At 44.9% G+C, this 27,084-nt stretch overlaps 1 protein-coding gene across 1 annotated transcript in view; it reads right to left on the bottom strand.

Moving 5' to 3' along the window:
• LOC125945637 (uncharacterized) overlaps window positions 1-27,084 on the bottom strand; it is a 135,081-nt gene that overhangs the window by 29,035 nt on the left and 78,962 nt on the right. Inside the window, exons 7-8 of the mRNA XM_049667845.1 lie at window positions 26,747-26,786; window positions 3,549-3,575 (exon numbers count right to left, since the gene is read on the bottom strand). Coding sequence (XP_049523802.1) covers window positions 3,549-3,575; window positions 26,747-26,786 — 67 coding nt within the window. The remainder of the gene's footprint in view (window positions 1-3,548; window positions 3,576-26,746; window positions 26,787-27,084) is intronic.

The following is a 27,084-nucleotide window of genomic DNA, read 5'->3' as shown; positions in this document are numbered from 1 at the left end:
GTCGAAAGAATGCGCACTACCCCAGTGGGGGAGCGGACCGAACCACCCACATTATTGTGCCTTGCTTTTTAATCTCATGCTTATTTTGCCACGCTGTTACTATTATATTTGCAGGTTATTTCTTCTTGTTTCGTGTTTCTCGTGTTTTGCCCTTGCTTTTCAATTTCAATTTCATGCTGATTTCGCCACGCTGTTACTGTCATATTTGCAGGCTGCTTCTTCTTCTTTCGTGTTTCTCGTGTTTTGCCTTTGCTTTTCAATTTCATGCTGATTTCGCCACGCTGTTACTACATTTGCAGGTTATTTCTTCTTCTTTCGTGTTTCTCGTCTTTCGCCCTTTACTTTGTCTGGCACAACCAGGTCTTGGTGTCTTTCCTTTAACTCTCCCTCTGTTTTTTTTTTTGCATGCTCAACTTAACATGACAGGCGTGTCCGTCAATTGTGCATGTGTAAGACGCTTAACAGCTGAACAGCGACCTTGCCCTTTGCTTCGTCTGGCACAACCAGGTCTTGGTGTCTTTCCTTTAACTCTCCCTCTGTTTTTTTTTTTTTGGCATGCTCAACTTAACATGACAGGCGTGTCCGTCAATTGTGCATGTGTAAGACGCTTAACAGCTGAACAGCGACCTTGCCCTTTGCTTCGTCTGGCACGACCAGGTCTTGGTGTCTTTCCTTTAACTCCCCCTCTTTTTTTTTGCATGTTCAACTTAACATGACAGGCGTGTCCGTCAATTGTGCATGTGAAACACGCTTAACAGCGACCTTGCCCTCTGCTTTGTCTGGCACGACCAGGTCTTGAGGTCTTTCCTTTAACTCTCCAACCTTTTTTTTTTTCATGTTCAACTTTGTTATATATCTCGCTATCTCTCCTTTCTCACCTTTTTTTGGCGCCTTCTTTCTCTACCTGAAGATATAAAAAGACTGTCACAAGATTTTCCTGTATCCCTTGAAAAAGGTCGGTCCACCGACCGAAACTGTTGGGAAAATAATAAACCTAAGATAACCGCGAAGTTGTGCTTCTGATTTTCCTAAATACGCTTGGCCCATTGAAAAATCCAGTTACTACTATATATATATATATATATATATATATATATAAGCATGTGTGTGCGTATGCCGGCACTGCATCAACTGATCTGCATTCCCGGTTTGGCTGACGGAGGACGTTATAACAGTTTTGCACTGTCATTGTGAAACCATCGTTGTTGTTCCATCACCGTCACTAACTTCGCCATCCTACTCTATAGTCACGCCATCGCCGTCACGACATGGCCAAACAGTCGTTGTCATATAATTGTTGTCTTCTTACCACCTTCATCATTATAGAAGCGTAGTCCATTCAAGTTATGCCACAGTCGGCATACTGTCTTTATCATACCATCAACGCCCTTTCCTCATAATTCTATTTCAATCATGTTGTCATCACTCAGTCGTAATAAGACCACCATCATCGTCATCAGCGCCATAACGCTGTCGTGATACAATTGTCATTATTGCGGTATCATCATACAGTTGTCATTATATGTTTTGTTCTCATGCCTTCTCGTTATAACGTCATTCTCGCTGCATTATCATTATTCCAGCTTCATCATCCTATTTTCGTCATAAAGTCGACGTTTCGCAATCGTCATCATTGATTTGTGGTCATCCTCATTGCCTTCATGCCATCGTATTCATACGTCAACGTCGCTGCGTTCATGTCGCTCCTTTTCTTCATTGTATTGTCACGTGGTAGTGACGTCAGGAACACTATATCGAAACTGTGAATGACGAAACTAACTTTTTATTGGGGGAACATTTGCCCGGAAAAAACAGGCTACATTCAAAGCACAACGATAGCGCGAACACAGTCGGCGATCATCGAAAATATGATCTGCCGTACAAGCGCGTTGGGTTTTTATACTTGAGCCATCGAACGTTCGGCAGTAATCGCTGGTACGCGCGTGTCTACCAGAAAATACTACACAAATCGCGTCGCGCATGCGATCAAATTACACGAGCTTCGGGTACAACAGAAAACGTAGATAACCATCGATAACATTCTAGTGAGTTCCAATCATGTAGGCGCGTCTTGCGCTGAGCGATAATTTTGAGTTTTTAGTGGTCGAAATGCAGTCCCCGAGAAAATGATAAATAAGAGCGCGTGTCACTATCGCCGTGACTGCTCCGTCGTCATACAGTTATCTACATGCCATCATGCTCATGGTGCACCTTGGAAAGCAAGTGTCAAATTGGGCTAATACCCGAGACAGTCTGCGTCGCGTATAGCCAAAGTACACGAAGTATCGCATTGACTACACATTCGAAATAAATGTTTATCCGCATAACCATGTGTCGCTTCCTTGTTCGAATGCGAATCGCATTACCGTGGACAGTCATCGCGAGATGGGTCCTGGTTGATTTGTTATTGTGCGAGATCAACAAATGATTAAAAATGGGCGAAAAAGGTAAAGAAAGGCCTCGCTTGAAAATTTGCTCGCTCTACAAATATCGTCAGATTGTACAGTAGTAAAAAAATGTGTTTTGTCCTAAGATAGTATGCTGCTCGAGCTCACCAAGACTTACACCGAAATACAACAACATGAATTTTTCCTACCAATTCACATATTCCATACACCTGATGCCCACTCTCGCGCATGCTTTAAATCTTCGAACCCATTCTGCGCAGCCACTTGGCATGTTCTACACATGCCATCGGTTTCCGGAAATATCAGTAGCACTGTCAGTGCCTCCTCAATGCTCTGCTAAGCAATATTTTATCGAGGCAAGAAGAGATAAAGAAACAAGTACAAATAGGTTCTTATAAGTACATACTTTTCGCACACTCTAGACATTAAAATTCAAGATAAAAAAATCACACATCATGTTTACTAATGAGCTACTTCTGGTAAAGTTATCTGAGTGGAACCATTGAGCGGTCAGGGTGTCTACCTGTAGCTAGTTGCAGGGTCTGCGACCTCCTCAGCGAGGAGGATTATACTCAGACTGTCCAAAAAGAAACATCCCAATAAGTCATGCTAGGTCCTGTATTCGTGCTGGCCGGAATTTTATTTTTCTAAAGTGCATCTATTTGATCGTCATCATTCACACGTCCAGTGCAACTTTACATGCATGATTGAGTGCCAGCACGACATTAGTTTTCCTATAATTTGTACCGCATCATCTAGCTTTAAAAGGGGCAAATTGTGGTTCCATCAGCAGCTTGGCTGTATATGGCACAACTTATAACCAGAATTTGATTTCGATGGCATGTATAGGTCTAGATATAATAGTATGGATATTATGCCAGACATAGTGTTCGTTACACTAGATTACATAGAAGCTCTCAATCATCCTCTTAATCATTGATTTTGCTCAAGTAAGTAAAAAATATAGTGCAATAGTAAATAATGACTACGTTTCAGGTTCTTCACTATACGCGTCTTAAAATGTACTGTAACCGTAACACCATATCACATTACCTATGAACTGCACAGTGCTTTTTACCTAATTCTTATAAAAGGCAGTTCTTCAACATACAAAATTATAATCAGCTTTTATTTACGTACCGAGATATTATGGCCTCATTAGAAATGCTGAAACAGAAAAAAGGTATGAGCAATGTTAATGTCAGGTAAGATAGGTAGCCGCTATGTTTAGACAAAGGGAACTGGCGTCAGTTGCTACTATTGATCACTTCTCGTTCTCCACGGAGGATTGCTTCATTTATATAGTATTCTAATACTTTTAGAAAAATTGAATGCTTGCCATTTTAGGCTATTTCAGTTATGTTGGGTGTATTTGGCCTTTAAATGAATTTTCTACTGATTTTTTTTATTCTACGGTGGTAGTTGGAATTTAACAAACGCCACAAGGGCTTTTTAAGCTTAGCAGCCTGACGCTTCAGCACTAAGCCACGAATGGTTGTAGGACGTGGGACATTTACTCTTAGCGTTGGCACACATTGGCATGCTACGGGAAAAAAGAAGGGGGACTTCCAGAGGACTTTGCTTCGGCGTCACTAGAAGGCGAAACGTGTTCAGCATGGGCCGAAACGGTAGCCAGCCGCGATAACAGGAGACGTAATTGCCGTAATGCAGGAACGTGGGGAGGTATGGCGATGTAAATATTAAAAGGGGTTGCCGATCTCTTGAATGTTTTACCGGAAGTCCAAATCGTAGTGTGCATGATGCCGGTGCCAGAGGTCGAAAGGCAGGAGTGCGCAATTGAAAGGGCAGAGCTTGCAATACATAGGAAGACTAGCTAAGCTAATAACTTTGACATAAACCGAGGCGTGCAAATTTCCTAATTTCATCACCCCACCTAGTTTGCTGGAGTCCTCGACTGTGCTTCCCTTCTTTTTGGCACCCACTCTGTAGCTCTAATGGTCCACTGGTTATCCATCCTACGCATTACATGGCCTGCCCAGCTTCATTTTTTTTCTCTTAATGTCAACTAGAGTATCCGCGATGCCCGTTTGCTCTCTAATCCACACCGCTCTCTTCCTCTCACTTAACGTTACGCCTTACATTTTTCGTTCCATCGCTCTTTGTGCTCTCCGTAACTTGTTCTGGTACTTCTTTGTTAACCTCCATGTTTCTGCCCCAATGTTAGCACCTGTAGAATGCAGTGATTGCACTTATTTCTTTCAATGAGAGTTGTAAGCTCCCAATCAGGTTTTGCCAATGCCTGCCGTATGCACTCCAACCCTTTTTTTTATTCTGTGAATTTCTACCTCATGTTAAGGGTTCCCAGTGGGTAATTGACACAGATAAACGTACTTCTATACAGACTGTAGAGGCTCACTGGCGATCCTGAATTCTGGTTCTCTTGCCTGGCTGTTGAACATTATATTTGCCTTCTGCATAATAACCTTCAACCCCACTCTTACACTTTCTCGGTTAAGGTCCTCAATCATTGGTTGTAATTCGTCCCTAATGTTGCTGAGCAGGACAATGTCATTTGCAAACCAAAGGTTGCCAAGATATCCGTCATTGAACCTCACTCCTAAGCCTTTCAAGTAAAATGGCTTGAATGCTTCTTCTAAGCATGCCGTGAATAGAATTGGAGAGATTGCGTCTCCTTGTCTGACCCCTTTCTTGACAGGTAACTTTCTACATTTCTTTGGAAAACCAAGGTAGCTGTAGAATCTTTGTAGATATTTACCAAGATATTCACGTCTGCCTCCTGTACACCTTTGCAGTTGGGATTTAGAATCAGCTAGCGGAAGACAGGGGTAATAGGAGATCGCAGGGAGAGGCCTTCGTCCTGCAGTGAACATAAATATAGGATGATGATGATGATGATAAAACAGAGAGGTGCACTCAGCAGGCCGTGAAGGCACTTTTTTGGCATGACGACATTCATTTGAGGAAGAGTGTTGGAGAACCAGTGGCACGTCAATTCGCGGCGTGAGCACTATCTTCTGTAGGCAGGCCCCAGGCAACCAAGAAGCTACATTAAGTATTGAACGTATAAACGATTAAAGCCAAAGGGGTTAAGAAAAGGCGTCTAAAGTACAAGTATAGAGTCCATAAAATGGGCTGCATAACCATGCAGCATCGTCTCAAACAGGTTAAATGGCTCGAAATTCTAATGCAGCTGAATGACGAAACTATTAGCATGTACGCCTTCGAAGGAGACGATGCGCTGCGGTGTAGCGGATACATTATTGAGTATAACTTCGGCATGAAAAAAGGATAGTCCAGACTTAAACAGAACCAGCAACAGAGAAGCCTAAGAGATCAAAATTCAGAGTGGGAACCTTTTACTAAAAAAAAGCTGGTGGTCCGAATAACATGGCCGCAGGACTTGAATTTATGAAATTCCAATGTAGCTAATCAAACAACTGGGTCTCAAGAGCCAGGAAGTGCTGAGAATTGCCATAGAGAAAGTGAATAAAACAAACAATGTTCCGTTGTGTTGGCGTGAAAGCAAGATGAACCTCATTTACGAATTCAAACGTAATAAGGGTAAGGCGAGCTCCTCCAGGCCAGGTATCTACAGCAACGTCGGCGATTTATAGAATGACAGTGCAAGGTATAAAATACCAGTTATCAACTTTGGTGGAAAAACAATGATATACTTGGGGAAATGCAGAATGAATTCATACGCTGCAGACGCTTATTTATTTCATTTATTTACAATACCCTTAAGGGCCCTCATGCGACGGTAGTACATAGGGGGGGGTGGGCAAACTCGTGCATCCAAAATACAGTACTAATGCTTGACATACAACGATTAATACATTGATTACCGTGGAAACAGGAAGTATAGCTCAAACATTAAATATATACAGGAAATAAACACAAACAGGGAACATGAAGTAAATAGATATCAACAGGGGTATACGCACTAATTCTTGAAATTACAAGAAACTTGGTTGGTATACAGAATCTGTTAATATATATATATATATATATATATATATATATATATATATATATAACGAAATAATAGCTAATCTGTTGCCACTAACCGTTTTGTTGCAACAAGGTTTGCAAAGATGGTCAGTTAACTTTAGCTGCTATGCGTGATGGTGGGTTCTTCCGTTTTATTATTCTGCGAGGAATAAATGATCTTGTGTAAAGCGATGAGCGGCACGTTATGCAATTTACTTTTGTTAGCATGCTCACGGCCCGGGAAGACTGCAGGGGGTGGTGAAAAGAAGTCGTCGTGAAGCGTGGAATGGTGATACAGTTTATGAAATAAGGTTAGGCGAGCAAACTGGCGTCGACGTGATAGTGGTTCTAACTCGGTACGTTGTTTTAACGATGTGACGCTGGTGAAGCGTGAATAATCTGAAAAGGTGAAGCAAGCAGGACGGTTTTGCATAGATTTAATGTTGTTGATAATGTATGCTTGATCGGGGTCCCACATGGCGGAAGCATATTCAATTTTTGGTCGGATCAGCGTGATATACGGAAGTTTTTTATATAAGTGTGAAGTGGTGTACTTCAGGTTACGTTTAAGAAGACCGAATGCTCGGTTAGATGATGCTAAGATGGTGGTAATATGGTAAGCCAATTTATATCAGACTGAAGATGAAGGCCAAGGTACTTGTAAGTTCCCGTAAATTCTACGAAAGCATTATTGAGAAAGTAGGCGGTAGGAAGTCGAGTGGAATGGTTGGTAAATGACATTAGCTTTGTTTTAGACGTATTTAGAGACATTACCAAGAGGAGCACCAAGCAGTCACCCCATCAAGGTCAGTTTGTAGGCAAAGGCGGTCAGCGTCATTATTATTATTGTTACGGAAGGATAAAAGAAGAGAGAAAAGAAGAAGATCGCGAGGCGCTGGCTGCTGTGTGTTGTTGCTGGTCAGCCATCTTGACGACATTAGCTCTGTATATACAGGGTGTTTCAGCGAACACTTTCAAAAATTCTTAAAGGTTGCCTGTGGCAGATAGCACAATTCTAGTTAATGAGCTGGTCTACTCGAAGAGGTGGACATTACTTCACAAGAAATTGAAATACATAATCGAATTACCGAAAATTCACTAATTAAGTTTTTAACTAATTACCCGATGGCCCATATTGCAATTTACAAATTGTAGCCATGGAACTCACAAGACGGATCCACTTGGAACGAATTCTCGCGATGACACCAGTTTTGAGACATTAATTCCCGAACTTTGCGGAGAAATGCATTGGCGTTCCAGTTAGATGCTTAACAAAACTTCTCTTTATGCATTGAAGCACAAAGTTAACTGGAACGCCAATGCATTTCTTCGCAAAGATTGGGAATTATTATCTCGAAACTGGTGTCATCCCGAGAATTATTTCCAAGTGGAACCGCCTTGCCAACTCCACGGCTACAATCTGTAAATTGCAATATGGGCCAACAGGTAATTAGTTAATAACCTAATTAGTGAATTCTGTTAATTAGTCCATTATGCATTTCAATTTTTTGTGCAAGCAATGTCCACCTCTTCGAGTAGACCAGCTTAATAACTACACTTGGGCTATCTGCCACAGGCAACCTTAAATAAATTTTGAAAGTGTTCGCTGAAACACCCTGTATATTGTACATACATTCTGCTATAATCCCAACATCCCCGTAACATTTAGTGGAGTTGCTGGGTAGACGTCTTTTCACATAATATTGTTTAAGTGGGTATAGTCGACGCAAAAACAACAGGTACCATCTTTTTTCTTCACAAGGACGACAGGCGAAGCCCATGGACTGGCTGATGGTTCGGTGATCACTTTGCAGAGCATTTTGACCACTTCTGATTGGATGACTCAACGTTCAGCATGCGATACACGATAGGGATGACGATGAATAGGAATCATGTCTCCAGTCTTAATACTATGGTGAACAACAGATGTTTGGCCTAAAGGCATATCGCCGAAATCAAAGATGTCACTGTACAATTCGAGCAGGAGACGTATGGCCTCGGGCTGAGCAGAGGTGAGGTCAATTGCAATAATTTTCTGCGAAGTCATTCCTGAAGGAACCTGAGCTGTGAGGTGCAATCGGTGCTAAAAAAACCACTCTCGGTATTCAGACTCTCAATTTCAAATCTGGAAGTACTAGAAACGCTGGGCAAGAACATGCCGGGCGAAAGCACTTGAGGGCACAGACTGAAATTCAGAAGCGGAAGAACGACGTCGTTATTGGTAAGCATGACCAGCGTATGCGGAAGAGCAGCATTCCGGTTCAAAAGCACGTCTATGATTGGGCGAAGCACATATTCATCGTCAGGAACCTGTGGCTGTGCGGTCAAAGCAACGTAAGTGACTGCCTCGGGTGACAGACGCACATCTTGAACCGAGCACAGGCGCGGGGCGCGGAGCATCGGCTTTTTTAAGGCAGTTCCAATTGAAGGACGCCGGTTGCGCAGTCGATGAGAGTGGAATGATTGGATAAAAATACCAACCCAAGGATAACGTCGTGACGGCAGTTTCAGAGAACAAAAGTAGGGCGGCCGGCTATACTTAAACGCGCAGTAAACATTCAAGAACAGCCACCACACCGCCGTCAGCCACACGAAGCACTTGTGCAGCTGCTGGGATGAGGACCTTTTTTAAACGTCTACGTAGGCTAGCACTCATCACAGAAACGTGGGCTGCAGTGTCGACGAGTGCTTGGACAGGTACGCCGTCTACATTAACATCAATGACACTTCTCTTTGTTGGCACAAAAAGAGTATTTGCTGCAGTAGTTGTCAATTCAGCACCACCTCCCCAGACAGCATGAGTTAGTTTTCCGAAAGGGTGCGGCCGAAAGCCACAGGGGACGAAAGGCGACATGGCTGCGGAGAACAGGAAGATGGGCGACGTTCTTGCGGTGAACGAGACAGGTGTCCGCGCGGCAATATTGAGCGACTGTACCACGTGTTCCTGGCAGAGTTGTCGGCGCTGTTAGACTCTGTGGTGCGCGAAACATGGCGGGCATTTCCATCAAAAAGATCAGGTTGGTCGGCGTGCGAGATGTTGAGGGCCAAGAGCTGCGACAGTACCGGGGTACATGACCAATGCGGCGACAGGTTAAACATATCGGCTCGTTGTCCGCAGTTCTCCACTCAGTCGGGTTGCAATAACGCGGAGAGAAGCGTCGGGGTGGAGGTGAAAAAGTAGAAGGGTGTCCCTTAACTCTGAGTTTGGCGACAGCGCATACAGAATGGGGACCGATGTTTTTAAGTTCTTGGCGAACGATGCCTTGTACGAAGGGAACTGAATAAGGGGTAGCATCAGGGCTACGCAAACAGAAATCTTCGGGCGCCATTGCTTCCAGTTCACGTCAAACGATTCGCACCACGTCCTCTGATGGCGACGCATGCTGCTGTGCAGGCTGATCTTCACATGCTGACGTTGCGGCTGTATTGGAAATTCTGGCGAATGGTTGCAGGACGAGTCGGCTTTTGGCCTGCTCGAATTTTCGGCACTCTTTGATGATGGCATCAATTGTAGAGAAGCGTTTGCAGATGATTAGATTAAAGGCGTCGTCAGCCATTCCCTTCAGCACGTAGCGACCTTCTCTACTTCTGTCATGTCGCGATCGGCTTTACGACAAGACGCCAGCAAGTCCTGGATGTACAGACATAGAACTCTGTGGGGGATTGGGCACGGGAGGCCAGTTCCTGCTTTGCGGCAATTTTACGGCTGGCTGGTTTGCTAAGCAACTCTTTTAACTTCGTTTTGCATTGGTCCCAGCTGATTAGCTCCACTTCGTGTTTTTTTTTTACCACAACTTTTCCGTGCCTATTAGGAACAGCAGGTTAGCTAGTGTAAGCGTAGGGTCCCATCTGTTGAGCCCATTTACGCGTATGTACATAGCAAACCACTCTTCAACGCCGGCGCCATCGGTCCCTCAGAAAGTTCTGGGATCCTTGGGTTGCGCAACCACAACCGATGGGGACAGCGATTGCAGGCGGCAACGACGTTGATCCCGCGTTCTCACCGTCAGTCATGGTGGGCACAATGATGCGACGTCGCCGTTTCTAGCCGTGGCACTCAGCACGGCATTCTCATGGGGCCCGGAGCAGGCTCACGCGTTCACCGCTCTCATCGAATTTCTGACCACCCCTCCCATACTTGCCCAATTTGATCCATCTGCACCGACATAAGTCCACACTGATGCAAGCGGCCACGGGATTGGTGCTGTTCTCGCCCAGCAGCATAATGCTACCGAATGCGTGATAGCTTACGCCAGCCGCCTGCTGTCACCATCTGAAAGAATTAGACAGTTTTAGTTTAGCGTTTTTACGCTCCGCTTAGCTGCTGAGCAGAGCGGAAGCACGAATGCGCATGCGCTCTCCACTTAGCCGCGAGCGAGCTAGCGGAGCGAGAATCACGGTCCGCTTACAAGCTGCCTAAGCGGAGCGGGGAGCGTCTTGCGCTAGCGAGGGTGGGCGATGCACGCGCCCTCTCGCGCGCGTGCATCGAAGCACCTTGCATCGAGGCACCAGTCGTGCGACCGCGAATAACTTGTGTAATACACCTCCAACTGGTTCTTAAGGAAATAAAGTGAACAACAGTTATCAAAAACGTCGCCTGCGCATTGGCGTCACAAAAGATTGGATTGGATTTGAAATGCAACCTCGCTGGCTATCACGTGGCGTTAACCAAGTCGACGCTTCATTTTCCACTCGATAAAATGGACCGGTTACGCATTACAAGCACCCGTCTAAATACTTCATGAACACATAAGTTATATATATTCGTTTTGCTTTGTAAAAGTGACAAAACGGTTTTTTTATTTTGTTTCACTACGCTGAATTTGGCCAGAGGGCACTGCAACTACGAAAGGTCTCTAGAAAGGTCCGCTCCGCTCCGCTACACGAATAACTAAAACGTGAAAATCGCCCGCAGCGCCGCTGTGGCTTAGCTGGGCAACTCGGAGCGGAGCGGACCGTCAAGACGCTCAACTAAAACACTCTATTACTCCATCACCGAGCGGGAATGCTTGGCTTTAGTTTGGGCTGTCGCCAAGTTCCGGCCATGTTTGTACGCCTGCACGTTTTCGATCGTTACAGACGACCATGCCCTCTGCTGACTGTCTTCCCTCCGGGACCCGACAGGACGGCTGGATCGCTTGGCTTTGGGGCCTTAGGAATTTTCATTTCTTGTCCCCTACAAGTCTGGACGTCTGCACAAAGACGCTGACTGCCTCGCTCGTCACCCCGTGGATCCTCCCGATCCTGTTGCGCATGATCTGGAGACCTGCATGATGGCTTTCACTGACATGAGCGAAATGCGCGCTCAGCAACAAGACGACGAATCCTTGTGGCTAATCATCGGCGGAATGCAATCTGGCAGCACCGACGGCACGTGCCGCATGTTCGTGCTGCATGACGGCATCATCTACCGCCGTGATATCAACCCTTAGGGCCCTGAGTTTGTCCTTCTTCCTCGTCATCTGCGACCCGTCGTTCTCGAAAAACTTCATGATGCACCGACGGCGGTACACATTGGAGTTTTGCGTACATACGACCACGTACGACGCAGGTTCTTCTGGCCCGGGTCTCTACCGCCTGGGCGTCGTTATGTAGCTACTTGCGAATTGTGTCAGCGAAGGAAGAAACCTCTCCTGCCTCCTGTCGGACGACTCCATCCAATTGAAGTTCCTTCTGAACCTTTCTATCGCGTAGGCCTTGACCTGCTTAGCCCTTTTCCGGCGACGACTAGCGGGAATAAGTGGATCGCCAGCGCTACCGATTACGTGACACGCTACGCGATAAGAAAGGTGTTGCCGTCTAGTTGCGCAACTGACGTCGCAGATTTTCTCCTCCACGACGTCATCCTAAACCACGGTGCACCTCGACAGTTACTTACAGACCGCGGCCGCGCGTTCGTGTGTCGAGTTGCCGACGACATGCTCTGCTATTTTGCCACAGAGCACAAGCTGTCCAACACATACCACCCCCAAACGAACGGTCTTACGGAACTTCTCAACCGAACACTCACAGAGATGCTCTCGATGTACGTCTCCAACGATCACAGCAACTGGGACGCCGCGCTGGCCTACGTGACATTCGCGTATAACTCGTCCCGACATGACACCGCAGGATATTAAACCTTTCATCTTTTGTATGGTCGCAACCCCACATTTCAATTGGACATCATCCTACCTTTGCCACGTGTTGCAACTGAGTACGCTCGTGAAGTCATCGATCGCGCTCATATGGCGCGTCAAGTCGCCCGATCTCGGCAATTGGGATCGCAGGATATTCAAAAATAACGCTAAGATCGGCGCCATCACGATGTTAAGTTCGCCCCAGGTGCTTCGGTGCTCCTTTGGTCACCATGCGTCGTGTCGGCCTCTCCCAGAAGCTTCTCTCCCACTACACAAGGCCTTATGAAGTCCTACGTCACGTTAACGACGTCAATTATGAGATCTCGCCGTTACAGTTGGATCCGTCCTCAAGTCCGACGCCTCTTGACATCGTGCACGTATCGCGGCTGAAGCCATACTTCGCTAGTAGTTCTTCGCCTGACATGTGCCGAGACGGCACTTCAGCACTCGGGAGTCCTGTTGACATTGGCTGCTGCGTGTTGTTGATGGTCAGCCATCTTGACCACATCAACTCTGCTTGTACATATATTGTGGATACATTCTGTCTATACTCCCAACATCCCCATAACAATATTACGATATATAACACAATCATCAGCGAATAATCGAATTCAAGGCGAGACACATTTGGGTAGATCATTCATAAAAATTAAGAAAAGTAGGGGACCAAGTACGCTACCCTGGGGGACTCCAGATGTTAAGTGAACAGAAGAAGAGTTACAGCCATTAGCACAGGAGAATTGTTGTCTGTTGAAGATGAAATGTTAAATTCATGCAACAACGTTTGGGTGAATATTTAAGTGTGTTAATTTCATTAGAAGCCTTTGATGAGGAACGCGATAGAAAGCTCTAGAGAAATCAAGAAACACTGCCGCTTGACATCCTTCGTTGCTGCGGAAAATATATCGCAAATAAATACGGCGAGTTGAGTGTCGCATGAATAACCCTTGCGAAAACCGTGCTGGTACTTGAAAATGGTATCATGGTCTTCTAGGTAGTTGATGATTTTGTATCTATGATGCGCTCGAGAACTTCCCATATATTGCTAGGTATTGAGATAAGACGATAGTTAAGGGGAACAGAGTGATCACGCGATTTAAAAATTGGTATTACTTTTGCTATTCGCCGGTCATGATGAATAATGTCAGATGATAACGATTGCGAAAACAGGGCTCATAACACTTGAAAAGCTTTAGAGAGGCGTTTTAAGTATCTAATTATTGAAAGCAACCTGATCCGAGCTAGTAGTAATTCTGAGGTTATTCAACAGGGCAAGAATACCAGACTCACTGATGACAATTACTTGGATGAAAATGTTAGGCAGAGGCTTCAATTTGGACCAAGAAGTTATATATGCCTTTAATGGTGAACACTGATGAAAATGCATAGTTAAGGAGCTGCGAACAATCATTTTTGTGACTGGTTCTCCGTCAGCATTAATTAGCAATATATCAGGATAGGAATTCGGATTGATGATGTGCCAGAATCTATGAGAATTACTGGTTAACATAGCATACAGGTGGTGACTGAAGAAAATACGACGGGTTGTTCTAAGCAGTGACTGATACTTTTTAATCCAATTTCTGTATTGTTCCACGATGACAGGCGACTTGTGGTCACTGCTTGGCGGTACAAACGTTTTTTTTTCTTGTTACTAAGACACCAAAGATGATGGGGGGAACCAAGGTGAACTTTTATGACTTCTGATGGTGATCATTGGCACATATTTATCAACAAGGTGAGACAATCTGGTTTTGAGCGATAGTCAGTTTGGTTTAATTGTGCGTGATGAATACTGAGCCATGAAGTTCTCAGAAGATGTGTAGAGTTCGGAGTTAATTATTTCAAAATAAGCCCGAGTGCAGCAATGAATTTGCTTAACGGTAGTTTCCTTTGAGTGAATGGATGAGTGGTGCACCCGGTGATAATGTCCTGATCGTATAAACCATTTAATTGCAGTATATCAGAAAAAAACGTCTGGGTTATTTGTTATGACGAGATCAAGGTTATTTGCCGTGGTAGCGGAGCGACGGGTAGGACTTATAATAAGTTAAGAGAAATATCTAAGCAGGAATGAAGAAAGGTGTGGGCTTCTTTATCACTAGAATTAACACGAAGAGTGGGCCATTCAATGTTTGGAAAATTAAGGTCGTCAAACACGAGAAAAATACACTTAGGAAAACGCACATGTAAGTCGCTGAGTATTCTATGAAATTCGCCAGAAGTTTCATCAGACATATCTGGCGGCTGGTAGAAAGCACCAATAATAACATCAGTAACTCCGAATTTACACAGCATTCATACACATTCAAGGAAAGTAGCAACAGCGAGGGGAACAGCAGATAATTGTTTTTGTTTTGTGTGGCTTTAAGGACAGCACCCCCTTTTCTATGTGTTTCTGGAAAAAAGCGCAATTCAGTTTCATTGAGGAGAATCTTATAATCCGGAACAGTATCATCGAGCCAACTTTCAGTTATTACTAGAAGTGAAGCAACCGTAGAATCCACGAGCGAAAAAGGGCGACAGTTTTGGAAAGAACGCTTCTAATGTTTGTGTTAATGAAATTGATATTACTCTTTGAATTAGGACACACATTAGGTGAAAATGACGCAGTCGCTGGAGAAGATGATTTATCTGTCGACACCAGCCATACTGCGGTGGGATGACTAACTGGCACAGCACGGATACCCGCGACATCCCACACATAAGGTATCATTATTTATATGCAGTTTGTCGAACGTTAGGCGCAGGTGGTCAGCTTGTTTTTTAATCGATCGAGAGAATTGCAGAAGTTGCCTGCGTTTATCCCGAACGACTTGCGGATTGTCACGTCCGATGCTGAAACCTATGTCCTTGAGCTTGCCACCTTTACTTAAAATAGCCTCAACTTCTTTATCGTTGAAGTACTTAGCTATAATGGGGCGCTTTCTCACAGCCGAAAAACTGCCCATGCGGTGTGCCCTAGTAAAGGAAGTCGCAGTGACCCCAAGCTTATCACGACAGAATTCATGCACAAGTCGCTCTGAACTTTCCAAGCTTTTGGATTCGTTAGTATCGGTAACGCTATAGAACAAAACGTTTGATCTACGTGACCGTTTTCTAGGTTATCAATTTTGTTAATGACGCTAGAAAATCTCCTTTCGAGATTTGTGGAGGCATCAACTGGTGAAGGAGATTCTAATTTGTTTTCCAGTTCCTGATCACGTTTGGTTAGACTTTAGAGGTCTGTTTTGAGGGCTTCGTGCACATTTAGAACTTTCATTATTCATTTGAGAACGCTTGCGTTGCTGGCTTCAAGATGCTTTATAGCGTCGGCCAGACCATCTAACTTCTCTTGTTGAGCCTTTGTCATAAGTTGAGGAGTATTGCTCAACATCCCCACTTAAAAGCAATAAACGCCAAACATAAACAACAGCAGTGCAAGACGTTTTGAAACGCTTGAGTGGCCACAACACCGCCAGAAGGCGAATATCATTGCTACGGTAACAGCGAGTTTGATAATAAGTGATCTGTAGGAAAGCAGTTGGTGAGCACCGAACAATTGCGGCGGTGTCATGGCACGAATGAACGCACTTTTGAGCAGGCAGTTTAGATATTGTCGTCCCATGTTGTCCGACGAGCCTCATGAAGTTGTCCAGAATCCGCGACCAATCTGCCGCGACTCGATAAGTCGCGGCAGATTGGTGGGCTGCCCATGCAAGGCATCATATTAATGCCCTGTTCGTCGGCCCGGGTATCAGTCAGCTGATACCCGGGCATCAGTCAGGCAGCGACAGCAGCGGCAGGAAAGCAGTTGGTGAGCGCGGAACAATTCTGAGTGTCGTAGCCCGTAAAGGATAACATTTTTGTACTAATTCAGTGCGTAGATATTTCAGTACTTCCCTATAGGCATGTATAGGTAGCGTTTTTACATATAATTCTTGATTTTCTTTTTACACAGTCCCGCATTCGCTCAGAGAGAAGTGTAGAGGGGGGGGGGGGGGGGTGCGGGTGTGCAAACATTTCAAAAGATACACAATAGACGGTTATGTACCAAGCAACAAGAATTTGAAAGGACATATAATAAAAACGCGCACGTTACCCATAACACCCCAATACATCTTGGCCTTGCAAACAAAAGGAAAATAAAAACAATCAGGTATTCAGGAATTTTACAAGTTTTGAACGCAGTACAATACACAGGTATTACTCAGAAAAGAAGGTGGTGCAAGTCATGAAAGCCCCGATAATACACCATGGTTGTCCAAAAGAATTTGAAAACAATCCGGCAACTACGAGTACGTAAACAACAAGTATGCAAACCTAAGAGTTTAATTTAATGCTTACAATGGCACCGCGTTTGAAGCATGTAGTTCGTCTTGTCTATACCAGTGGATACATAAATATATATAAAAAGAAACTTTTACCTAAGACAATGCTTACAATGGCTAAAAAGTCTGCGGATTCAACTGAATTTTCATTGTGGTGATAGTACTTTTGTGGTAGTACTTTTGCGGTGGTAGTCACCAACGATATATCTTGCTGCTTGCTTTTATGCGCGCTCTAGCAAATTGGTCATGTTCTGTCATGCAGCAGTCATGCGTACTCGAGAATAGCACGGATGTTTGTAGCATACAGCAGCCTGTTCGAGCTAAGAGGGCGTAAGGCAAAAAGTATGTTTGACTTATTATACCTTCCTAATAGGTAAAAGGTGCAGTAGAATGTCCCTGGGATGATGTGTGATGACGATATAGTGCTACCAACAAAGAATACAACAGATTTACAGAGTTGCTAGTATCAGTGGCAACACAGCGACAAATGTAGGCCTGACGTCTAGCACAGAAAAAAATAGGAATTCAAATCTTTAATCAAGAGACGAGTAGTGACGTGATATAAATTTAACAAGTTATTGTCATTGTCAAACAAATAAATAGCTGGGTGTATCCATAAACGAAGGAAACACTTGCTCAAGCACTCGCCAAGATCATATGAAAATGAAGGGAAGGTGGAATGCCGCCGTAATGAAACGTAGAGCACTCTTGGGCTATAATTAATTTGTGGTGGTGGAGGGAATGTGGAAAGGAGTAATGGTGCAAGCGCTAACGTTCGCACATGCCATCCTGTGCTTATAATGAGATATTTCTTCCGGGTGCGGAACTAAACAAGATACCGATTGCCTTTGGCGGCATCCGGTAAAATTACAAGTGAGGCAGTGCGAAATGGTTCGGGACTCTTTTGAAGTCAGCGAAGTGCAGAGCAAAACTAGTTTTAAATTAAAAAAACTTACACTCGCCTAAAACAGCCTTCTGTAAACTGAGCTTGAAACAATAAGTTAGTGATCTGTATGCTATTTTAGATATAAAAAAACACGTTTGATTAATGAATGTACGCCTGCCGCAACGGTTTCCTTGAAGTAACATAACTGCACAAGGCTATCGACATCAGCGATTGCGTTCGCGTTGTCGTCTGCAAGATCACTTTGAAAACACCTGCACGAGCATGGCATGTCACATCAATAGCTTTCGTACGATCTCTCTTTTTTTTGTAGTTCTTTGCGCAGCCAACTATGTAAGAATTACCTAAGAACTACGTAGGAACTACGCAAAGTATCAGTGAAAATCTGTATTATAAATATATATATATACTTGTTGGTGCATGAATGAAACGCGTAAGTTGGTTCTGAGAAAATCAGCAAAAAAAATAATTCAAACACTTGTGGCGCTCACAAAGAGACATTTAGAACAGCCAAAATTTACCAGTTTCGTAGCTTGTCTCCTGATTTTTGTTTCTGTCTAATCTTTCCGATGGAACATTTAATTTTTCTAGGTTGTTTTGAAGCATCAATATCGCATCGGGAGGCCTTGAAGCACTTATTCGTACTCTTGAAGCACTTATTCAAATGTATGGGGCAGCTCATTTGCATAATATGAAGAAAAATATATGTAAACAGGTTATTTTTAAAATTTATACACTTCAAGTCGCCACACACAAAAAAAAAACAGAAATAAATACCAGTTTCTTTATTGTTTTCAGCCTACAATGATGTTTTGATTGAGAAAGACATTCAATTTGTTCTGTGAGGCATGTAACAATTGCTGTGCCATATTATTTTATTGCACAACACTGGACATGGCAGCCAACCATTATTAAACCCCATAAGAAATTGATGGCACAATGCATATGATCAAGCAAACAGCGTTTTATTACACTTAATGGATGCTTTAAATAACTGTCACACTATAACAATATTGCACAAAAGCTACTGAACTAAACTAATATACTAGTACATATTTAAAGATCAATTTCATATTACAGTAACAATAACCAATCAATCAAATGTTTATTATAGGGCCCAGAAACAGCTAGAGGGCCTCTGACTGGTGCACTTAAAAAGCAATATGCGAGACAAAATGTACAGAGAACACAAATGTGGAAGACAAAACAATGCGAGATAGAGCAACATATAAGGAAAAAGAAAACAAGGAAGCGTAAACTACAGTTAATCATACAACATGATTATCTACATATATACAATATATAGGAAATGAACTCTGAAATATGTCAATGCAGGCGCAATTCTTATTATGTTTTTTGGAGTCGAGCCATATATAGGACAGTCTTTATTGGAACAAGGCCAGGCAGAGAATGCGGAATGTTACCTGGTATACTGTTGCAGCACGAAAAATTGTGCAGCTTTGGGAAACTATAATGCCATGGACCACCTTATACAGGAACGAAAAGGCTTGATTTAATAAGTCTTGAATGAGTGACTAACAACTTTATTAATCGAAGGGGTGAGGTTTAACGGAGTCTAGAGGTGTGAGTTGAGGTACATTTGAGAGTGCTGGACTATCCTCGCCAGAATGGCAAAATTGGTGCTTGAAGACAGATATCAATTTATTCTGGATGCATTCAGTAAGGTCAGAATTAGATTTGCACGTTGTACCTCAATCTACAGAGACATACTCTAGTAGCGGAAGGCCCACAGCAGCATACGATTTCATAAACGGAACAGGTGAGTGGTAATCTTGCAATATACGACATACAATTCCAAGAGTGTGAAGGGCACGTTGTGCATATTTAATGTGTGAACAGAAGCTTAGTGTTTTGTCGAAGTACACACCAAGATCTTTGATTTCTTCGACCCTGGGTAGTGGAGCATCCCGAAGGGCGTATGAAAATTGTACATGGTGTTTTTTGCGCGTGTAACTTAATACCATAGTTTTGGAAGCATTTAAGAGTACATACCATTATTGTTTCTGCACCAGCTTGAAAGTGAGAAAATGTCTTTTTGGAGGTCAATGCAGTCGTGAACACTGTTGACAGTCTTAAATATCCTTAAGTTGTCTGCATACAAAGCCATGCTGTCTAACTAATAAAATGTTCTGAGCACTAACAGAAAGCAGGGAATGCAATACCGATTCAAACACTTTTGACTCAATGCAGCAGATAGATATAGGCCGGTAGTTAGTAACTGCACTAGCAGCACCCGATTTGTGCACGGGCAATATCCATGCTACCTTCCAAGTGCTAAAGAATATGCTAGACTTTAGGGAACTATGGAAGATACTTGGGACAACAGGGACGCTTCTATATGTCTTAAGCAACACCACAAGAAAGGGAAGGTTTGAGGCACTTCATACACTTGAAAACAAGCTCTTCATTGACTGATAGTATAAACACTGTGCCAGGCTGAGAAGGAAGGTTACTTGAAGCATCCTTTACACCATAGACACAACAGAAATGTTCTGCAAAGGCATCAACAGGGTTCAAGACATCATCACCATTTTCATCAAGAAGACACCTCTTTGGCGCTCTCTTTAAGAGAATGACAGCACACGAAGCTCCAAAAATATTTTGAATTATGTGTCATGCTGGCTTCAACACCATGTATGTGGTTGTAGGGATCATTATAATAATAACAATAATAGTAATCTTAGCAGTGCTGTGGCACTCTAGAATGCTCGCAAGGCTAAAAAACTAAGGCTCATGCCTGTACGCTAGAGTGTCTGATAGTCAGCCATCTAGAGCAGGAATTCGCTCTAGATGACGCGCTCGCTCGCTCGCTCGCTCGCTCGCTCACACACACACACACACACACACACACACACACACACACACACACACACACACACACACACACACACACACACACACACACACACACACACACACACACACACACACACACACACACACACACACACACACACACACACACACACACACACACACCACACACACACACACACACACACACACACACACACACACACACACACACACACACACACACACACACACACACACACACGCTTGCTCACTTGCAGAACACGTCACACGCACATACAGGGCAACAACTGGGAAGTCGACGGTGCACAATGCACAGGAGTGTCGGTTCACTACGGTCGCAAGGAATGGGAGTCCTAATGGAGAGAAAGCTCTGTATAAGAATGGAGTTGCGGCGTTGGACTGTACAGGTGTGATGGGGCTCAGGCTGTCCTGATGGCTTGTTCAGACGGACAGAAGAAGAAATATAAGTGTTTCCAGAGAGCCATACAGCGCCCTGCAGAATAGACGGACAAGTGCAATGTTGCGCTGGTATTGCAGGGTGCGCCACTTAAGGGCGATCCTTGTAGGCTGGCATGAGCTTGTGACGATCGAAAAGATGGGAGTAGAGGCTGCGCGTTGCCCGGCACTGAACAAGCTCAAGTTTGTCAGCGAGATGAGTTTGGTAAGGGGACTAAACTGATGAGCAGTACTCAAGCTGTGGTGATACGAGAGAAGTGTAGAGTGCTCTGAAAACCTCAGGTCCCCAGGGAAGGGAAAGACAGGTCACAAATCCCAGAATGCGACGAGCCTAGTGACTTGTGCAGAAAAGTCGAGAGAAGGGCTGAATATTACACCCAGGGTGGGAAGGGCCCGAACGGTCTTCAAGGGGTTGCCACCGAGGAAGTAGGTTGGGTGCACAGAGGTTGTGGCATGGCTGATATGTATGGCAGCACTTATTTCAGTGCTAAGACAAAGTTTGTTATTGTAGGCCCAGTCGTCCACCTTTACAAAATGTATTCAAGCGCATATGCTGCGCTGCATATTGGCATAATGTTGCAGTGCAAGTATTAACTAGTGAATTAAACACATTCTGCGAAGATGCATTAGGAACTTGGTTTTTAGTTAATCTTTTTCCTGACTACAGTTTGTAGTATCACAGCGAGATGCATTTTAGTGCAAGCTGAAGAGATTTGGGCAGCTTAAGAATAGCGACTGCGCAAAGCACTGATGACACCTTTACCCGTTTCCTGCAATGCATGCACTCACACCATCTGCTCTTTCCATACACAAAAAAATATCAAAAGCCAATTACAGTTTCACTGACTCAGTACGTGCTGCCCGTCAAGCAGGCATTGAAGCAATCCTTGTATACGCAGCAGCATGCATAAGTCTTGTATGACGCAGGTCCTCCTATGCATTGCACACGGTGCACATAGTGCAAACAGATTTTTTTTTTTACAAGTGATCAATTACAAGAACACAAAGACTCAAACATGACAGTGCTGTATCATGTTTCCTTCAGTGTGTCAGCCTTCTTGAGCGCTGCACGAGCGATTTATCCCCAACTGGCCCATAAGACACCTGCACTTGAAAGAAGTGAGTGAAGGAGTACTGTGAACTTGTACTGAACTAGATTTCACATGCCGAATCGAAGAGTACACTTTCAACTAAACGGATGGCATGGCTGAAGATGTACGCGTATTTCCCATTGTTCGGCTACTAGTGCCTTTCGCTTTCGCAAGTTATCTTTGCCGCTGGAAACAGCGCTGAGCTCGCCCGTTAAACCCGAGTCCCGAGACCACATAATTCACACACGAAACACGCCGCGGTTCACCACCTGAAGTTCCACACGGTTCATTTACACCACACCACACACAGCACGAAGTCAGCAGAGCCATATTTCAAATCACAGAAGCGCAAAACGTAACTGAAATTTCATTTCCTTCGGCAGAGTTTCTCAGGTGGGCTCGTTCACCGCCGGTCGAACACGACGGACGCTTAGGCCTACGCGTAATCTAAACAACATCGGCGGTAGACGAGTGCTGATTATCCAGACTTCGCACTTCGAAAGCAAGTTTCCATTCGTTTCGAGCACAAGAAAATATACATACAACGAGCACAGGCGTTGCCGCAATCGTCTGCAATCGTGATTCGGTTGGATGTTTTAGCAGACGATCGCACTGAGATCGGCGGAATTCAGCGGGCCGGCAGGTTGGGTTCGACTGCGTCGTTCGAACGCGGCACGAATTCTCGTCGCACTTCCACCACCCACGGTCGTGGGTCATGTCGGCCTAGTATCACAACACTGTCTTTAAGAAACACTGTCGCGCGCGTCGTGCGTCCGAAGCACTCGGACGATCGTTGGTGTCGGCGCCTTCGCATCGGTGGCCATCATCAGGCGTAGCAGCTAGAGGCTTCGCGGAGTCTGATTGGTGGACGCCGGTGACGGTTTGCAGCCTCTGATTGGTGGAAGCCAGCGTCGCGTCGGCTAGCGCCGCTGGTTTTCTAGCATAGGCAGCTGGCAAAATCTCCGCGCTCCGGCACGCGTCACCCCGTTCGCGAATGATGCTTTTGACGTTCGGCGCCACTTACAGTGCGCTTGGCCACGCGCTCCCGCGGTGTAGCTCATACTGAGCGCGATAGCAGGGGGGTGAATCTTCCTATACCTCCCATTGGTTCTCCTATAGCAGACGCTCAGTCGACGCTAGCGCCAAGGCGCACTTCAGTTAGGCCCTAGCGGATGGATAAAGGTACTACGGTGGCGAAAAAAAAAAGAAAGAAAAGCGGCGCGATTTTTTTACCCTCCCCCTTTCGCTATAGATTATTTTCTTCCTTTTTTATGATAACGTTGTTCCGCTCGTTTCTCCTTTCCCCCTTGACGATCCTATCCCTCTCCCATGCCTGGCCTCACGCTCCCCTCATGCCTCCCACAATGCTTTTTTATTGCGATAGCAATTATATGGACACTTCAACCGGATTTCTGCCGTCGCCGTCGCCGTGAGGTTCCGTATAGATAAAATCTTCGCCGCGCGCTGTATGCCCGAGCGGAAGCGTGCGAGGACGCGCGCTATCACGGAGAGCGAACGCACTCAATCTCCCACGCGCAAGCAAGGAAGCGGGAAGCCGGCGCCGGTGGGAGCCGGGGGGGGGGGGGCGCACTTCTACTCTGCCAACAAGCGGGAAGCCAGCGCCGGAGGGACCGAGGGGAGGGGGTAGGGGGGGGGGCCCACTTCTACTCTGCCAACAACTGCGCTCGTCACTCGTCGCTCGCGCGCACCGTCTCTTATCTCCACACGGCTCAGACCTTTATGCGCTGTGCATTCGCCGCTCAGTTTCCGTTGAAGCGATAGACCGTGCGTACCTTCGCCCGCTGCGGCGTATCTGCTTGCTGCCAGCGTTTTGACAGTCGTTGTCTGCAGTCATTCAGTGTGATCTATTCATGTTTGTTTGTGCGCGCTCACATCACGCTTGTCATTCAGTTAGTAATAGTCGGGCCACATTTTCCAACGCGCGCTACACATGCAATGCTGCCCGGATCGGCAGTGCAGCGCTCCAGGTGTATCCCTTCGCACGCGCAGCCCACGGGAAGCCTTTCTCATCGACACCACCGTTTCGCACGCGCCTTCTCGTGCTCATCGAGTCTCTCTTCATGTCGGTCTACTTACGCCGCAGCACACCTGCTTACTTAATCAGCTCATGTTTACTACAATTCATATTGCTACCAAAGCCGCTCACCTTACTTCGTATGACATTGCTGTGTTGCTATCGCACACATTGCTTCGCCCTCAGGGCGGAACTGTGACATTTTTTTATTGCTTTAACTGTCCGCGGTGCGCTCTTCTTTTTTTTTTTTGTCGCGGGCGTTATCAGACTCACCGCCGGACCGAAGCACGCACTTCGCTTGTGCACTTGTGCGCTTGTGCGTTTTCATGCACGCAGTCGCGTTCATTATTATAATCAAGCAAGCATGTGCCCACATTGTATTAAAAAAAATAATTCCACTTACAACACAACAGTTCTTTGGACTCACTTTATTGTATTCGTTTGCGAAAACCAGAATTGGAGCAGACAGTGCAACACGCTATAGAATGCAACAAAACGCGGATGGTGTTTCATGTATGCACATGTATAAAACGTTTATTGTAATTGTTCTAATGGACAATGCGCAGAATAGCTTCTCACGGCCTACTTTTCGCTCGGTCCGTAAAATCCACCTCCGTGAAGTGTGCCGAGCATATTATGCGGTTGTTGACCTTGTCTCTGGGCAAACCCATCAGGTCCATCCTTCCAGCGTAGGTTAGAAACGCTTCCATCCTGAAGAACAGTGAATATCATAAATTACAGCATCGCATTTGGAACATACAAAACTGAGCTCGTTTCGCGTCATGGCATAAATTATAACATCGCAGTTGGAACATACAAAACTGAGCTCGTTTCGCGTCGCTAGTTGTGATATGTCAACCTTAATTCTCAGAAACGCATTTTTAAATGGTGGCGACCAATTAGCTAGAATTAAGTGCAAAGCGCGCACCTACACACGCGTTCCTTGCGATACGAACAGGTGGTACTATATTTATAAGGAGCTTTATGTTCGCTACTTGTTTATATAACGATTTAGTGCATCTACGTGATGTTTTCAAATCAGCTAGCTGCTGCCTCACCACCGGACAGCCATGTACGACTGCTGACAATTACTATCACAAATAAAAACCGGGAAGTAAACTGCATAGTGCTCACCTGTTTTCTTTAAGGATGCGGTAGAATGTCACGTCGCATGGCTCACTTCGTCTTGATGTATTCGTACACCATCGAACCACACACGAACAGCGACAGCTGAGGGACATTGCGGAAAAAAGCCGACAAACATGCAACTGTAGCGTACCACATGGACCATACTGCAAGCGCGGAAGGCGAAAACAGCAAAACTGACCGCATAATGCAAAAAAAAGAAAATTGCTGCTGTTTTGGCCATTATCAGCACGGCCGACGACGAGCGCGGGCCGCGCCAGCCACGCCGCCGATAGTTGACGGCGAGAGAGAAACGACAAAGTTGAGAGAGGGTTGACAAGAAAAAAAAAGAAAAAGCGTTTTTGGTTTCGCATCCATCTCATGGATGGCGCTGCAATTCGCGTGGACAAAAAACCAGCGGAGTTGCCGAGGCCTGGCGATAGTACCATAGCGGTATGTGCTGCCGAACCCAGCAAGCAGCAGTAGTTTGCGGTTGCAACACCACATGCCACCGACGACCTGCGATGACGAGAGATCGATGAAGCACCATGGGCCACCAAGGCTGTTTCGCTCGCTTTACTCCGCCGAGGTGCGCTCATCACGTAGCACCGCTCCCAATGGAAATTTACGTGCGGTTTTGCTGCTACAAATTCTAGGCCTTTTCGCTCATTGGGACATTCGATGCTTTCGCACAAGAAAAAAAATTATTTTCTTAGATTTATTCATACCGCTGTTCTTTCCTATTTTGTTCTTTGGTTTTCCTACTTTCTGGAATACTTATCAGTGTAGATGCGCCTATTGCAACGTGTTCATCTCGTGCAGCGCCAAGCCAGTAGCCCTTGCCAACATTCAGCGCGCAAACAGACGCACCGTTGCAAGAGTTCCTGGCGCCAAATATTGGTAAGCATTTCTTTGAAGAACCTTACAGGCCCGTAGGGCATTGTGTAAAGGGGGCGAAAAAATTCCCTGCAGTGCATACACAATCAGATGAAAAAGTACAATACATGGTAAATAATATTTCGGCACATAATCGCAGTAAAGAAGACAAGACTAAGCAATGCGGAAATAACAAGAAGAAATATGGTGCACAGTTTAAAGCAAACGATAAAATAAAACCGCATGGATAAGTGCGCAATTCATCAAAGCGTGTTAAAGCAGATGTAAGGCAAACGAAATTTACAAAAAAAATAAAGGACGCGAAATTCTTAACACGAAATCGGGGAAAATACTTCAATATATAAACTGAGACATTTTAAACGACGGCTTCAGTGATATGTGTAGTAAGTTGGTGATGGAATGTATCAGGACAGAGATGCGATGCTCTCAGGTAAGTTATTTCATAATCTGATGGCTCGTGGACGTTCTGATGAAGTAAAAGCTAAAATGTCACCATAGATCCATGTAAAGCCCAAATCATTGTGCAATCTATTGGACTTGCGGGATGGGACATCGAGGAGAAAGGAATATGATCTATTGGATTGTACATACTTGTGAAATAATGTTAGTAGAGCGATGTCATGGCGTCCGCCTAAAAATTGGAGAGAAAGATCAGTTTTAATCTGAGTGACGCTTGAATGATGATGTACTTTCACATATTTACCCGAATTTAGCGTGACAACGATTGTCGGGCACTCGACCGTGGTGCACCGCAATATGGACACGATGGTGGCGAATACGTGAGTTAAAAAGCGGTACGTATCCTGGCAGAGTACAAGCGCTTTCGACCACTTTTATTGTTCTTTTTGCTTCCGCGACGAGAGTACGCCGTGTCGAAAACCGGAGCAACAAGTAAAAAAATGCAATTTTTCCTTGCTGCTTCCACGGAA

This window comes from Dermacentor silvarum, chromosome 5 (assembly GCF_013339745.2).
Source record: "Dermacentor silvarum isolate Dsil-2018 chromosome 5, BIME_Dsil_1.4, whole genome shotgun sequence".
Taxonomy (NCBI): domain Eukaryota; kingdom Metazoa; phylum Arthropoda; class Arachnida; order Ixodida; family Ixodidae; genus Dermacentor; species Dermacentor silvarum.
The sequence above is the reverse complement of the archived record's forward strand: the minus strand, read 5'-3'. Positions and strand labels throughout refer to the sequence as shown.